Source organism: Solea senegalensis, linkage group LG1 (assembly GCF_019176455.1).
Source record: "Solea senegalensis isolate Sse05_10M linkage group LG1, IFAPA_SoseM_1, whole genome shotgun sequence".
NCBI classification, from domain to species: Eukaryota; Metazoa; Chordata; class Actinopteri; order Pleuronectiformes; family Soleidae; genus Solea; species Solea senegalensis.
The window spans coordinates 3,296,512-3,312,415 of NC_058021.1; the positions used below are offsets into that span (position 1 = coordinate 3,296,512).

The window sequence follows — 15,904 nt, forward strand, 5'->3', positions numbered from 1 at the left end:
GCTGCAGAACAGCCACAGACGAGGTTTGTTCCAAATTGAGCAAATACACAGAAATATGTAGAGGTTAGGTGTCCCACTCCAGGAAAACGTCTTAAAATGTTCATCCTCCTCGACTTTCATTTAAAAACAAAATCACTTTATAATCTGTGCATTTAACATGTCGAACAATAAAACCAGAGCAGTCTATTGAAAGATTTTAATGGTTTCTTGCAGCATTTCTTCACGTAATACCTTTAGAATGAATCACTTTATATAAAGTCTTGAAAATACTTGAAAAACTGTTGTTCACAGTAGAATGTAGTTAATTCAAAACACAGCGTGACACATTTAAATCAACCGCAGTATCTGTGACATAAAAACAGTAGAAAAACATCTGAAAATGACAGTGATGTAGAACTAAAAAGTGAAAAAAGACAAAAAATCATTCACTGAAAACACACATTTAAAGTTGAACATAATACAAAATAATTTACAGTATCAGTGAAAACACACACACACACACACACACACACACAACACACAGTCAGTCCTTGTGTCAAGAACTCAGTCAGTTTGTGAGGAATAAAAAACACAGAGAAAAACATAAACAATTTAAGTAAAGACGAAATTCACACATGAAAAATGTCCCGGGATTTTGACGTTCACGAGCAGGAGGAGCTCGCCTGGGTCAAAGGTCAAGCACAAAAGCAGGAGAACGTCTGGCACGTGTCGTGGGTAAGTTTACTGAACTTACTGAAGTTTACTTCCTATGAAAACTAAACTATAATTCTTTCTTCATCCTTTTAAAGGTCTTGTTTAAAGGTGGCACGATCTTACACGGCTGTAAAATGAGTTCCAAAGTTCCTGGTAATCTGAAAAGTCCCTCGTTGGACCCCCCCCCAGGTACTGGGAAAGTTTCTGCGGCGGAAAAAGGGCAGACAAAAAAAAAAAACCATCTCGAGTATTTCCACATTTAATTGAACGCATCACTTCATCCCAACTGTAAAAACAATGTTCCCGACTAATCCTAATCTCATTTTCACTATAGTTTCATTCGGTGTCTGCGCTGATCTCCACTGAAAGAATCTATTAAAGACAGAGTAAGTAAAATTTCTGGTTAATCCATTAATCCACGCTCTTTAGGAACACAAGGTAAGAGCCTTGTGTTTAATTCTGGTGACCTTCTCAGCGGCTTCACCCACTATTCTTGTATGTGCAGGCCACCGTAGTTCCCTAAAGTATTTGGGAGACAGATGGAGTGAGGGGCGGAGTCCACCGTTTGTCACGATCGATAGTTTTATCATCATTTTCGAAGGTGGAGCTTTATAAAAGGGATGTTTTCAGATCTGTGCATCCATCCATCGTCAACCGCTTATCAGAGCAGGGGCCCCAGACGTCCCTTTCCCTGGACACATCATCCAGCTCTGACTGGAGGAGATATAATCAGCAGCGCTTCTACACTGAGCTCCTCTTTCTATCTCTACAGGAGACTGTGTGACACGTGTCCTGCCAGACGCCGCCACCCCCACCTGAATGTTCCAGAACGTTCTCCAGCTGTTGTGAACACGTTTGACCCCAGAAAAACCTCCTGCTGCGTTCGGGTAAGTGTAGAAATCTGTCAAATGTCCATAGTTTGGGACGTCTATTTTCCAGGGTTGATGGAGGGACGAGCTCCTCTACATTTCTTGAATTTCCTGTCTGGCTACGTGGAAAAGAATTTGAACGAACAGATCCTTCACACTGTCACATGTTAGAGTCGTTTTGACACAGAAACTGAACATTTTAAAACCATGATTTGATTTTTTTGGAGGGATAATTAAAGTAGTGAAGCCAGTGAATGGACACGTTTGAAGGAAGTCTCTCAGAAAAGTCCATCACCTCAGATCCGATTGGACATCATCCCGGTGTTCAGTTTCAGAAAGAAGGACTCCAACTTGCACAGTCCACTTGCACATTTCTTCTTCTTCCTCTTCCTCCTCTTGCCTTTCTTGTAAACGCCTTGATATTTCGCCTCCTGGTCCTCCTCCCCGTCCTTCACCCATGGCACCCAGGCGCCGCCGTGATTGCTCGGGTTGGCTCGAGGGTCGTCGGGGGGGAAGTAAACCGGCACGGCAGTTTGGTTGTAGTACGCGAGTCGGGCCAGCAGCCGTTGGACCACGTCCGGCCTCTGCTCCGCCAGGTCCCGCCGCTCGTACGGGTCGCCCGTGATGTTGAAGAGCCAGACGTTTTTGCGGGCGGAGGATCTGTACGAAGACGAGGAGGTGCGCTCAAAGTTCCACCAGCGGCCGGGGAGAGTGGGGAGCACCTGAGGGATGAAATGAACAGTTAACATGTTTTTTGGACGACTGGTTTCAGGACTTTGCTGTGTTCGCCACAGCTGGGAACTGGATCGTCTTTTCCAGCTGGAAACTCAAGTTTTTGTCTTCTGCGTCAAACTCCATAGAGAAAATGAGCATTTTTAGCTCACGTGACTACAGGTGCTGCTGGTCCACTGCTGCCCTGTTAGGTTCCTTTGTGTCACTTAAGTGGACGAAGGAACTAAGAATTTCAAACACCATAAAAACAACACATTTGGACAGACTGATGGAGACAATAGTGGATCAACAACTCGTGTGGGTTACTTTCTTCATGAACTTTGATGTGGGAGAATAACTGGTTTACAAAGCAAAAGGAAAGATCATGACATCATGAATACGGCATAGATTTATGAGAAACATGTCAGAATACCTGTGGTGGGACCCAGTCTCCGTGTCCTGGGTCTCCAGTTAGCAGCTTCCAGTCTCCAACTCTGATGGCAGCCTGGACTGACGTGTCCCACACAGACTGAGGTGTAGGCTGGGGTGTAGGTAGAGACGTCCCTGCCCGAGACTCGTTCTTGCACTCATATACCGTCCTCTTGGACTTTTTCTTTAAATGTAACTTCTTGGATTTTGCTTCAGGCAGTCCTGACCACGGCGAGTTCTTCTTCTGCGTTACAGTCCGTCTGGATTTTAGCCGCAGATGTGACCGGAGCAGGGGCTGAGATTTGGGGTCCGACGTCCCCGACACCGATGGAAGACCGCTGGGTTGGGAGGTCAGTTGTGGCTCGTAATGGGACAGGAAATGATTCTGAGAGTAGGCTTTGGTGATGGATTTATGGATGGGTTTGGATTTGGTGAGTCTGGGTTTAGCAGCAGGATGATGGGCAAACGTCCGAGGTTTCTTGGTGGTCTTTAACTTGAGCACTGACTTCTTCTTTGGCTTCATGAACGCAGCATCTTTTGATGTTGCCTTTTGGACTGAAAACACACAATGGCGTTATTACTACTTTAACTCAAAATCACAAATACATGAGGAAAAACTCACTCGAAACAATAGTTTCCTTGAGTGTTGCTATTAAAAGTATCAACACACTGTTGTGGCCTCAGGTTCCACAGTCACGGGCCACAATAACTTGACTTTGAATGCCAGTATGTTGCTCGTCACTCTTACTAACCCGAGGCTCTCATTAAGTTGTCGTCCCGGGTCACAGTTTGAACATAAGCTTTGTGCAGCGGGTCGATGTTGTGAAGGATCTCCTGACGAGGCGACTCTTTCCCTTCGCTGATCGTCGGCCAGACGTCGAAACCGTCCAGGCCCCGACTCTGAGAAGACAAGCGTCGAGACGATTGTGTCACAAAGGTAACGAGAGTACATGCAGTCCACGTGAAGTGCATTAATCACAAACGCACAGCGGCGCGTTTCCTTTTGTGACTTCAGTTAGTCTGGGTTTGTCTGTTGATTACAGTCTTGCTCGTCTACTCTGGCAACGGGACCTTATTCACACACTGAGCCAACAAAGCTCTTTGGGAAGCTGCACAGACAAAGCAATGAAAGAAATTTATGTCTCAGATTAAACACGAAGCATGTTTAGACAAAGTGCACTTGTAAAAGAAAACAAAAGGTCAAGCACACAACTTGAGACAGTTTTACAGAAGCTCTGGAAGCTGAAGTTCAGCTCGGTGAGTCCGAGGCCAAATCACGGAGCTTCTGTCCAGAGCTGCCTCCCTGTGTCTGGTCTGTTTTACAGCACACAGCTGACCTTTGCTGAGCTGTCGCCGTGGATACGGGCCAGGCCACGGAAGCAATGTTCAACAACTAGAGTTACTGCCCAGTGGTTGTTTACCTCCACTAACCCAAGCAGTTTGCAGCAAGTCAGTTATATCAAAACATTATGTGCAGGGTTGACATCAAATTCAAAGACTTTTCAAGGACTTTCCAGGACCAATTCCAGGACTAACCCTAATCCGCAGCGGGAGACATTGACCTAAATATCATTATTTACTTCTTTCTTGCACAAAACTCACAAACTTTGTGAGAACTTTGACTCAGTTCACCTTTTTTCAGACTAAGTTTGTTTTGGCAAATAATTGAATAATAAATGAATGACCAGATTTTTTGAATTCATCTTCCGGGCCGGATATTAACGCTGACCTTTAACCATGAAATTCTTCTCAGTGAATGCTTAAATCCCACTTCAAATGACTGCACATGTTGTTGTTTTTATCAGCTTTAGTTCTCATCAGCGTTATTGGGAACACCAGACTTGGGTGAACTTTTCTTCTTTGTCTTCTTCTTTTTTTTTTTTTTCTTGGCAGCAACGTAAAAATTCCTGTGTCGTTTCCGAGCGCTCAGTATTTTTATAATTTCATCACAGTAGTAGCTCATACTTGAAAGAGGAATAGAGATAGAAGTAGCGACAGTGAGCTCCATGGTGTTGTTGTTGTTTTCTTCTTTAGTTCGTGGTACACATGTTTGACAGAGTAATCACAGGACATGGGAATGTTTTTGTTAAGTGAACATTTATACCAAGTTTGTGCCAATGGGGGGTTGACCTTTGACCTACGACCATCAAAATCTCTACACATAATCTTTGCACCCCTCCGTACATTTAGACATCGCGGTCAACAACTCGAAACACATGTGATCGTTGTATGATTCTCAGAACGCTGTGAGCGTCACTGACCTGACTGATGTTTCCTCCGGCCAGGTTCACCAGCGTAGGGAACCAGTCGGTGATGTGGAGAAGGTCTTTGGAGACCCGTCTCCTGCGTTTCAGCAGAGGACTGTGTACAAACGCCACACCGCGGACTCCGCCCTCCCAGTACGTGCCCTGAAAACACAACATCAGTCACAACGACACGCACGACAGCGCGCAGTAATCCCACAGAGCCGCGCCGCTGATACCTTACGGCCTCGCAGCGGCCAGTTGCTGCCCCCAGTGAACGGCTGAGCTCCGTTGTCGGTGGAGTAGACGATGACGCTGTTCTTGTAGTAGCCGTACTTTCTGAGGGCGTAGGTGACGTTTCGGACCGCCTCGTCCACAGTGGAAACCATGGCGGCAAATTTCCTCCTGGCAACATTAGCCATGTTATGGTAGGGGTAGATGTAGTTCTTAGGAGGCTGTAGAGGAGTGTGCACTGCCTGATGGGAAACATTTGTTGTTTATTTACACATTTTTCTCTCCCATGTTTGGAGAAGATGGTGGAGCTGGGGAAGAAGCCAGGGCTGGATCTTAGTCAGAGTGTAATGCTGCGGTCTCGCCAACGTTTTTGGGCAATTTTGTGCATTTTCCTTTTTTAAACAGTCTCTGAATTCATTAATCGAATAATCGTTGCAGTTGTAATCCACACTAATGTAGTAGTTGTTGATCCAGTCGTCTCATGTGCCTTCAGTTTGTGATGCCTTCAGTTTCCAACAATGACCTACGGCACAATCTCACGATGTTGGAACTCAGTGCGCCCTACTCTTTATTAAATAAATCAAATGAAACCGTTTGAAGACGTCCACTGTATTTTTCTCAGTCCTCACAAATGCTCGTAAAAATCGACGAAAGTTAAAACTTCTCACATCAATTTACTGTGTGGAGTGCTTTTAATTAAATGGTTGGTTTAGAGTCTACTCGAGCCAGTCCTTAAATAAGTTCCTGATGCTTGTAGCTGAACGTCAGGCAAATAAACGCTTTAATATGGACTCAGTGTTTTCCCCCAACTTCACTGACTTTCCACATTCAGACTTAAACTCCCTCAGCGTTTGTACGTATGTTGAGGTTGTTTTGTGTTTGACCTACTTTTTCTAAAGGCCAGATGTGATACAGGACACTTTTGGGACCCCAAGAAAAAGGAATAGAGGGTGACCAGTTATGGGGTTTCTAAACATATGGCGCATCTCCGCTATACCGTTCCGGCACGACTCGACTCTACTCGGTTTGGTATCATCTTCCATTACGGTAGAACCTCCTCAACACGGCTGCATGAAACTGCTAGTGACAGCACTGCACTAAATGTTGAGATTATAGACATTTCCTCGCTAAATTTTTTCAGTCTTTTTAACTGATCTACAGTTCGACATTGTTCAACATTGATTCCTGTATCAGACACGACGCTCATGACTCCCCGACACTCTCTGACCAATCAGTGGCCGGCATGTCATATCGATGTCATATTTATTATCGCCTCAGCTCTATTGGAACCTTGCCAGAGCAGGTACCATCCCTAATGGAAAAGCAAAAAAAACTTAACTGAGTAGAGTCGAGCCGCGACAACGATGTAACTGCTCTATAGCTAGGCCCCGCCCCTTAGATAACTCAGACAAACTATCTATGCAAGAGTGGAATGAAATAACTCGCTCTCTCAACATCCTCCTCTTCCTCACAACGTTATAATGCATTTTTTCACAGAAGTACCACCAGAGGAAGCACGCGTACCACTGGTGGTACACGTACCACAGTTTGAGAACCACCCAACGCTTTTCTACACGACATCTACACTCAAAAGAATGATTTTTTTTTAAGAAGAAAGACGACTTAAATAAAGTTCAATCTAAGTGGAATTAGAAAGTATTAAGAAGACAACTTCCTTAACTTAAGTTTCAATGAACTTAGTTAATTTAGGAGTTAAAAAAAGTACTTACTTTAATGTTTTTTTGTGAACTGTGAAGGTGGTACTTCCTGTGATTGGCTGGAACTACATTATCGTTCATAAAATGTGAGGATCTCTCATGACGACACCTCTACACCTCTGTCAGTGACACTTTTGTGATGCACCAAACCGCAGCGTCATACCTGAAGGGAGAGCAGCAGGAAAAGCGGTTTGCCTGCCGGGTTGTGACTCGCGAGGACCTTGCGAGCTCGCTGCGTGAAGAGCGTGGTGGAGTATTTCCCCTCCTGGCCCCAGGCCACGCCCTCATTGTCGTGAAGGTCGTACCCGCACTCACCTGGTCCGTCACAGGAGCCGTAACTGGCGACACACGTGGAAAAATGTGAGTTACGCGAAAAACAGACAGTGGAACGCAACAGCGGCTGCACAGATGTAAGTAATAATAATAATATTTAATAATTCACCTGTAATAATCCACACTTCCTGTTAACGAACCAAAGAAACTGTCGAAACCCTTTCTCGTAGGCAGACAAGCTCTCCTACAGGAAAAAAAGTGAAAGATAGAGTAACGTGAGCTTCAGATTTCCATGTTATTTAACTCGACACATTCACAGATGTATTAAAGACTCCCTGTGGAGTTTTACTCTTGTTTTATTAACAGTCTCAGTTTCCCCACCCATAAAATGTCTTTGTCCTTGAGGCCGAGGGAAAGTAATGGAACACATTTTCAAAGGCAAAAAAACACAGCATAGAGTCATTTATATGATTTACATGTATTTATTAAGTGCTTTTTAAAAAAGAAAATAAGACTGCTCTTTTGAATCAAACCATATAAAACCCAGCCTTGTTTTCATGGTGGTCCGACTCCAGTCAAACAAACTAGACTCGATAGATCGTTACACACCCTTTGACTACATTTGGGCAGGAACTTGTCAGGTATTAAAGACTCTGCTGAGCCGTCACGCTGCTTAGAAACTATGGAGATACCACATGTTTTGAGGTCTGGCGCTTGGACACGGTGTTCTCTCTCTGAAAATGACCACAGTATTTGACGACACGTGTGCAATCTATTAACATGTCCGTTCATATTCACGCAGTATGAATCATTCTCCCTTATTGCACCTTTAACATGTTCACAGTTAGTCTGTGTAACAGTCTGTTGAAGCTGAAACCAGTTCAAGACTTAGAGAGAAACTATAGCTGGGCTAGGCAAAATATTATATATAATTACAGGGTTGCCTGTAATTAAATTCAAGAGCTTTTCAAGGACTTTCCAGGACTAATTCCCGACCAAATGTGCTGACACATGGGACTTGTCAGAGCCGCTTGGCTCACGCTGTCCACTTTTATTGATCTGCATCTGGTCCAAGTGATTGTCCTTGGGATCTTGGTCAAAGTCAGTCTTTGTCATTTTCTTTGGTGAGACAGAGATCTTGGATCCTGCATTTCTCAGGCATCACGTCATTTGCTCTCGCTTGTTTAACGTTACACGCTCGTTGTTCTGCACGGAATCTCGTGTCAACCGGCGGAGAGACACAGTGGACAGGCCTAGTCTATGTACAACAAGCAGTGCAGGCCATGAAAGAGTAGGTGGCGTCGTACCAAACAAGGGAGACATTTACCTTTAATAGCAACTTAACTTCTTTCTTGCACAAAATTCAAGCACTTTCAATGACCCGTGTCTATTGAAGGGGGATTTTCAAAAACAAAGGGCCTTTTTAAGGATTTTAATGACTCGTGGGAACACTGACAATATTTTTGTTAATATTAATCAATAATTCCACACCTTCCTTTTTTCTGCGCCTTCTTTACTGGAGCCAAAATCGGGTCTTTATCGTCACTAACTCTACTTTTGTAGTTTAAAAAGCTACAAAAACAAATAGCTCTGCTGCATGGAAACCTACAAAATAGAATTGTTTTAATATATAATCCAGAATATATGTTTTTTCCCCCTCAGGTCATCTGTCACCTCACTCTCACATTAGATTAGCAGCAGTTTGAGCGTTTGCAGTGTTCTGTCTCCAAGAGCAGCACTATAAATGCATTAGAGGAATGTGTGCACACAGTTATCCACATGTTTGAACAATTACCTCCCATCCCCCCCTTCTTCTCACCCCACCAACAGTGTCTATTAATAGCTTTACCTTCAGCTGTGGACTTGATGACTCATCAGATAAAATAGTTTTGAGTTAGACATCAACAACTTAAAGGTTCAGTGCGTAGGACTCTGTGACGCCCGAGGGCCGACCCAAGCCTGAGCTGAATTTAATGAATGAATGAATGAATGAATGAATAAATAATGTGAGAATGTGAATCCGTACTCGTACCTGAAAAGCATCCTCACCTGTAGAAGCCCAAGTGCCACTTGCCGACCATGTGTGTGGTGTAGCCGGCCTCTCTGAGCCGCTCAGGCAGCGTGTCCATGAGTGCAGGCAGACAGCTGGGCTGACTGGGTCTGATGATCGAGTGCTGCAGTCCGGTGTGGATCTGATATCTGAAAAAGAAGGTAATCTCATCAATAATCAGATTAGGCAGAGCAGCGTTACAGCTCAGGCTCCCAGTTCTTCTTTATACTTTGTCTTTTTCGGTCGCTGCGCCAAAACTGTGGAACAATCTTCCACAGCATGTTAGACACGCCCCTTCACTGTCCACTTTTAAAACACATCTTAAAACCCATTTTTACTCTTTGGCTTTCAACCCAGTATGAAACATTGGTTTTTATCTTTTTATAGTTTTATTGTATGACTTTTTCATTTGTGTTTTTATTAATACTTTCTACAGTATTTTATTGTTTGTTGTCTAGGCCTATGATGTAATTTCTTATATTTTATTTATCTTATTTATCTCTGTTGTACAGCACTTTGTTTCAACTGTTGTTTTTTAAAGTGCTTTATAAATAAAGTTGGATTGGATTTAGACAAATCCTCATTTCATTCCACTTAAGCCCTTTGAAGAAGTCATGTGCCCTTGGTGATCAATAAAGTGATATTGATCAATATAAAACTAACGTGATGACAACACGCTGTGAAAAGGTTACCGGAGGAAATGAACTAGTAAAAGTAAATTAACAATCAAAAAATGCTCACTAACGAAATTGTATTACTGTGCAGGCAGAACAAGACAAAGAAAGTCGAATATTTGTAAAATGCATATCTACGAATATAGAACGTCCTGGAGATGTTTTCCATGAGATGAGACACCGATGTCATGATGCAGCGTCTGTACCTGCCGGTGAGCAGCTGGCTGCGTGACGGCGTACAGATGGGCTGGACGTAGTAGTTCTCCAGCCGAACGCCCTCCGCCGCCAGTTTGTCCAGCGTCGGTGTCTTGATGGTCGGGTTGTGGTAGCCGATGTCGTTGAAGCCCTGTCACAGAGTCGCACTGTTAAAAAGTGTCTTTGTTTCAATTTTTCTATTCAAACTCGTCCCAAACTGAATTGCTTTGAAATCTGAAAATCCTCCGACTCTGATCAATATTTCCCATAAATATTATTGTTTTCATGTGAACATGGGGATGTTATCGGTGCATATAAATAATCAGTTGCATATCTTTCAACACATGCATATTGCTATACTCGGTCACATAAAAGAGAAATAACACATCATTTTAATCCAGTGGCTTTGTTTCATTCTGTATGTTTCTTAAAACACATATTCCACCACAATTTAAAACTTAAGATACAAAACTGAAAATGACAAACATATTTAATTCATGACCTTTTCACGGCCCACACTTCCTGTTCTATATAGAACATTAAAATCTCTGTTACATCTACAGCTGTAGACACCAGTGGCCGGCAGGAGATAAAGGACGTCCAGGTAATCAGGTTCAATCTCATTGCTGCTCTGCCTGAGACACGGACGTCTTGACTGTGTTTACTGTGGCTCAGCCTTTTGTTTATGGTTTGTACTTTCCAATGAGCAGTTTGTTTATTTCATGGACGAAAACTGTTTATTAGAAACCCACATCAACGGCACTGTGACCTTTACAAATCGGGCTCTGCAGACCTAAAGTTATGAAAACGGGATTTCATTCTATGTATGTTAGTTTAGGTTTCTTTATGGTCTATTAGGTTGGCAAAATAGCTGAAAGGAGCATTAGCACCACCCTTATTACTCTGCCACGTGCTGGGATATGGTTCGCCGGGAATCCTTCGTGGACGGGCAAACATTAGCCACAGTTGTCGCGAAGGAGCCGAGTATTCGTGTGACAGTTGGGACGGCCCACAACTGTTGTTTTGACAACATCTGGACGACGAATTTAGTCAGACACAGCTTATGAGTCAATAACTCCTACAAGAACACTGAACTACCACTTTCTCGTCTTACCACGAGGTTCTGCCTCATTAGGACCAGGCTTTGGTCCCCATGGGCATAACTGGTATTGACAAAGTCAGTGTTTAAAGTGAAACTAGTCCCAACAGAGGTAACGGATATACACACCTGGTCGTCTGTGAGGATGAATATAATGTGCGGCTGCCTCGGTTCGGTCCCATGGTTCTGGTGCCGTGTGTGGTTGTTGTCCGATTGGTGAGCACTCAGACCGTCCAGGGTGAAGAAAATACTCAGCACGGTCAGAGTCAGCGCAGCAGCAGCAGCATCAGCAGCAGCAGCAGCAGGGTCCCGCATCTTTACTGCAAACATAACAAAAACAAAACGCAACAGGGTCTGTGAACCATGGTAAAGCTACAAAAAAAAGGCCCGACTCAGCACAAACTCATGCCATCACTGCAGGACTAAGTGTAGATCTTAAAACCACATTGGAGATAGACTCGCCAACTTGGCTGAAACTAGGATTTGAAACACAATCATCTGGTGGAGAGGGAAAAACTAAAACTCATACAAGGAATTTTTCTTCTTCTTCTTCTTTTTTAACTATTTACGATCTTTGTAACAGAATAGCACCGATAAAAAGTGATAAAAATATTTGTCTTGCTTTGAAGAACATGTCCATATGACTCTGACATGTATTGTGTGTGTGTGACTGACAAAGCTTCTAGTTATTTTTAGGCAGTCTTGTATAAAGTACATTAAAGGGATACTTGAGTAAAAGTACAAGTATGTTACCAGAAAATGACTTTGGTAGAAGTTTAAGTCATATTTTTTATAATATTACTTAAGTAAATGTACTTAAAGTATATGACATTTACTGTTATTTAAGTATCAAACGTAATTTTTCTGATATAAAATTCACTTTATAGTTTTAGAAGTAAAAGTGAGGAGTAAGGATTGAGTCATAGTGGCTCAGTGGTAGGGAGAGGTCTCTTTCAACTGGAAAGTTGTGGGTTCAATTCCTGACTCTGCTAGTCTATATGTGTCCTTGAGCAAGACACTAAACCCTGGCCATGTTGCAGCGTGTGAATGTAAAGCAGCTCACCAAGACTAGAAAAGCTCTATATAAATACAGACCATAATACCAACTCTTCTCCTGATTTTATTTGGTAGTAGCGAGTAGCAGATACGTGAATTTTGTACTTAAGTACAGAAACGAATGTAACTTGCACGATTTTATCTGCAGATATTGGCTTTGAAATGTGTTATCGGATATCGGCAAACACCTTGGCTACTTCCTTGACTTCTATGCTGGCGCCATCTACAGGTAATTTTTTTAAGTCTCTTTATTTTGCTCAATGAAGAAAATTTATTGAGCTGCCACAGGAAAAATATTACGTTTATTTCACTTCAGAAGAGACTAAATGAGCTCTGCAGTTAAAAAAACACGAAAACAAAAACAAGAAAACACACACACACACACACATATATATATATGTGTATATTGGAATTGGTTATCAACAGTTATTCTAGTAATTTTTCAGCGATTTAATAATTTCATTGTGTTACACCCATTTACAGATTACACCACAAAAGTCATACCTTTATTAATAAATGTGACAAAAAAAGAAATGTAGACCCTATATCCAATCCAACATGCTGGGTTTTGAACACATGATCCAATGATTTTTTTTTTTTTTATAGTGGCGATAAAAAAGAGCTTTGCTCTGTGTTTTATTGTTTCTGTCTCTACAAGTTTGTAATGGAATGTAGCTTTTGGCGAAATTTGATACAAAACATCTTTTCCCTCTCTCTCTCTCTCTTTTTTTTATGTGTTTTCAGAACTTACACAACCTTTAATTCCCCAAATTGTTTTTTTCTGGATTTTGAATGTGAATATGTTGTGATTTCTTCAGTGACACACTGTCCATGAAAGGTTTCCACTAATCTACTAAAATAGTCACGATATTCTGAACATAGGCCTATACAGTGCATTCTTTTCATGTTGTAATCTGGAATAGTTCAGAGATTTTTGCCTTTGGCTGAGAGGAAATTCAGTTCATTGAGTATCTTTATTTTGTGAACCAAACGCTTGATTTCGATTAGTTTGTTTTTTGAGAAATCTGTAATCTGACGTGACATATTCTGGGATACTACATACATACATAATCTGTGACATGTTTACAAGTTTCATTGGCAAAATTAGCACACTGTTGATTTTAGAAGTGATGACAGAGTGAGAGCAGCTGACGCAGCCATGATGATGACCAACGTCTCAACTGCTTCCCCATTAGAGGAGACACTGGTGGCCATGGTAACAGCACAGGACACACACACACACACACACATTTACATAAACTCATTTCCTATGACAGAGTTGTGTTGTTATTCAGTGCATGCACAGACTAGTGTTGCATAGATTTAGTTCTGATGAAGTCTGCAGTGAGTCAACCTCTTATAAACATGACTGAAGCCATTATAAATAATACTGAAGCTTGTTTCAGCCATTTACTGCTGAAATTAAAAAAACACAGGAAATCATTATGATGAGAAATCTTTTCAGTATAATTACTTATTTAAAACTAACAATATGTCAAGTTATTATCCAAACATAATGACTTAGTTTACCTAAATAACTTACTTACACAGAATAAAGACTTGCCTATTCAAAACCTAGTACCTAGTATCTCAAAGTTATTTGCTATCCTAAAATAACGACTAAGTAACTCAAAAATAATCACTTTCCATTAATTATCAAAACATATTGACTCAATATAGGCATGACTTAGTAATAAATGAAGTATAAGTATAAATAAAATAGTGAGTAGCATCTCAAAATCATTTACTATCCACATCAAAATGACAACTTAGTATCTCAAAATAAAGACTTAGCTCTCCTTAATAACTTACTAACACAGAATAAAGACTTACTCAAAACCCATGACTTAGTAGCTAGAATAATGACCAAGTGTCTAAGTATAATCGTGCAATATAGACATGACTTAGTAATTCAACGTGATGAGTTACTATCTCAAAATTACAACTAAGTATCTCAAAATGACTTACGTTTGACTTAGTTTCCCTTAATAGCTTACTTAAACAGAATAAAGACTTAGACTTAGACATAGCTCAGAATGATGACTCAATACAGGCATGACTTAGTTTTTCAAAATAGTGAGTAGCATCCCAAAATCATTTACCGACCTAACTAAAATGACGACTAAGTATCTCAAAATAAAGACTTAGTTCTCCTTAACATTGACATGACTTAGTAATTCATCATGATGAGTTACTTTCTCAAAACTATGACCAAATATCTCAAAGATAATGACCTAGTTTCCCTTAATAGCTTACTTACACAGAATAAAGACTTACTGACTCAAAACCTATGACTTAGTAGGTCAGAATAACGACAAAGCATCATGACTCAATATGCATGACTTATTAATTCAACATGGGTTGCTATTGCAAAATTACGACTTTGTATCTCAAAATACTGACTTACTACTTAATACTGACTCACAATGAATGACTACCTGAAAAGACTAACATCTCAGAAAACTTACAGTTGTTTTTGTTTTAGTAACTAATGCTAATTTTATTTTGTGGTTAGTAAGCCATTGTTCTGAGGTAGTAACTCTTTATTTTGAGATTAAAATTAAATTTTCAGAATATTTGACAGTTGAATGACTTACTAGCTCTTTTTGTTCTTTAAAAAAAAAAACATGGTGGAAGAAAAGTGTTTCCATAGAATACAGCATTAGCCAATATAAGATTTCATGTGATATCACAGTTTATGTTTAGGTTTATGTTTAAAAAGCAACTCATTAAATTCTCTCTGCATCTGTTCCTGGAAAACATGTGTGTGGTTTCAGAGTCAGGCCTGAATCAATACCTCAATACAGGATCGATGGTAGTGAACGGATCTTGATCTTCCTCTTCCCGCCTCCCCCTCCTCTCCTCTCCTCTTCCTCACGGCAACGCTTCAGTTCATTCTTCACACTTCGTGGTTTTCCTTGTCTTTCTTCTCCTCCTCCTCCTCCTCCTCCTTCTCCTTCTTCAGCTCAGAGAAAAGTGTGGTTTAGGTGAAGCTTGAAGGAGACGCCGCATGTTTGTCCTCGACTTTCCACAAACTCTTCCTCCCTTCAGGCTGCGCGAGCGTCCTCACGCTCTTCCAATGAAAAAGAGAGTGAAGCGGAACGTAACAGCACCTGCAGACAACTTCCGCTTTGGTCTGTCAAAATAAAAGCGTAACGGTCAAAAACAAAGTCGAGCCAAACGATAGACGTGAGAAAAAGAAGCTGTATATATTGATCTGCAGGGTCCCATAATATATTTTATATTAAAAGGTCCAAATCAATCAATTAAAATAGACAGTATCTCCTTTTATCTCTTATAAACAACAATAATAACCACGATTATCCCTTTACATTAATTTAAATTCTGTATGCGATCACTTACATTTTTAACTAAACTTTGAATGTTTATTTTTAAGTGTCTTTATCTGAAGAGTTTAATTTTAAAGATTAAATGGCAATAAATGCACGATTTTCTTGTGTAACCTGTAAACAGTTAAAGCGTATACATACATTACATTACTGAGACAGAAGCAGAGTGACTGCAGGCTGCAGAGGCTGAGGACAGGAGCCAGCTGGCACCGCACACTAAACCAGGAATTTCTGTCTTTACACAGCGAAGTGTACAGATGCAAACTGCAAAGCTGCATCAAGCGGAATCAACACAGAACCGGAAACAAGT

At 41.2% G+C, this 15,904-nt stretch overlaps 1 protein-coding gene across 1 annotated transcript; it reads right to left on the reverse strand.

Moving 5' to 3' along the window:
• Window positions 1-472: 472 nt before the first annotated feature.
• Window positions 473-15,316, reverse strand: LOC122779387 (arylsulfatase I-like). The gene is made up of 11 exons (XM_044041676.1): window positions 15,042-15,316; window positions 11,318-11,508; window positions 10,101-10,240; window positions 9,220-9,369; window positions 7,340-7,414; window positions 7,061-7,235; window positions 5,185-5,421; window positions 4,964-5,110; window positions 3,455-3,602; window positions 2,707-3,257; window positions 473-2,284 (listed from the first exon to the last, which is right to left on the reverse strand). Exons 2-11 carry the CDS (start codon window positions 11,501-11,503, stop codon window positions 1,859-1,861), a joined length of 2,235 nt encoding a protein of 744 aa, XP_043897611.1. The 5' UTR covers window positions 11,504-11,508; window positions 15,042-15,316; the 3' UTR covers window positions 473-1,858.
• Between the last annotated feature and the right edge of the window lie 588 nt (window positions 15,317-15,904).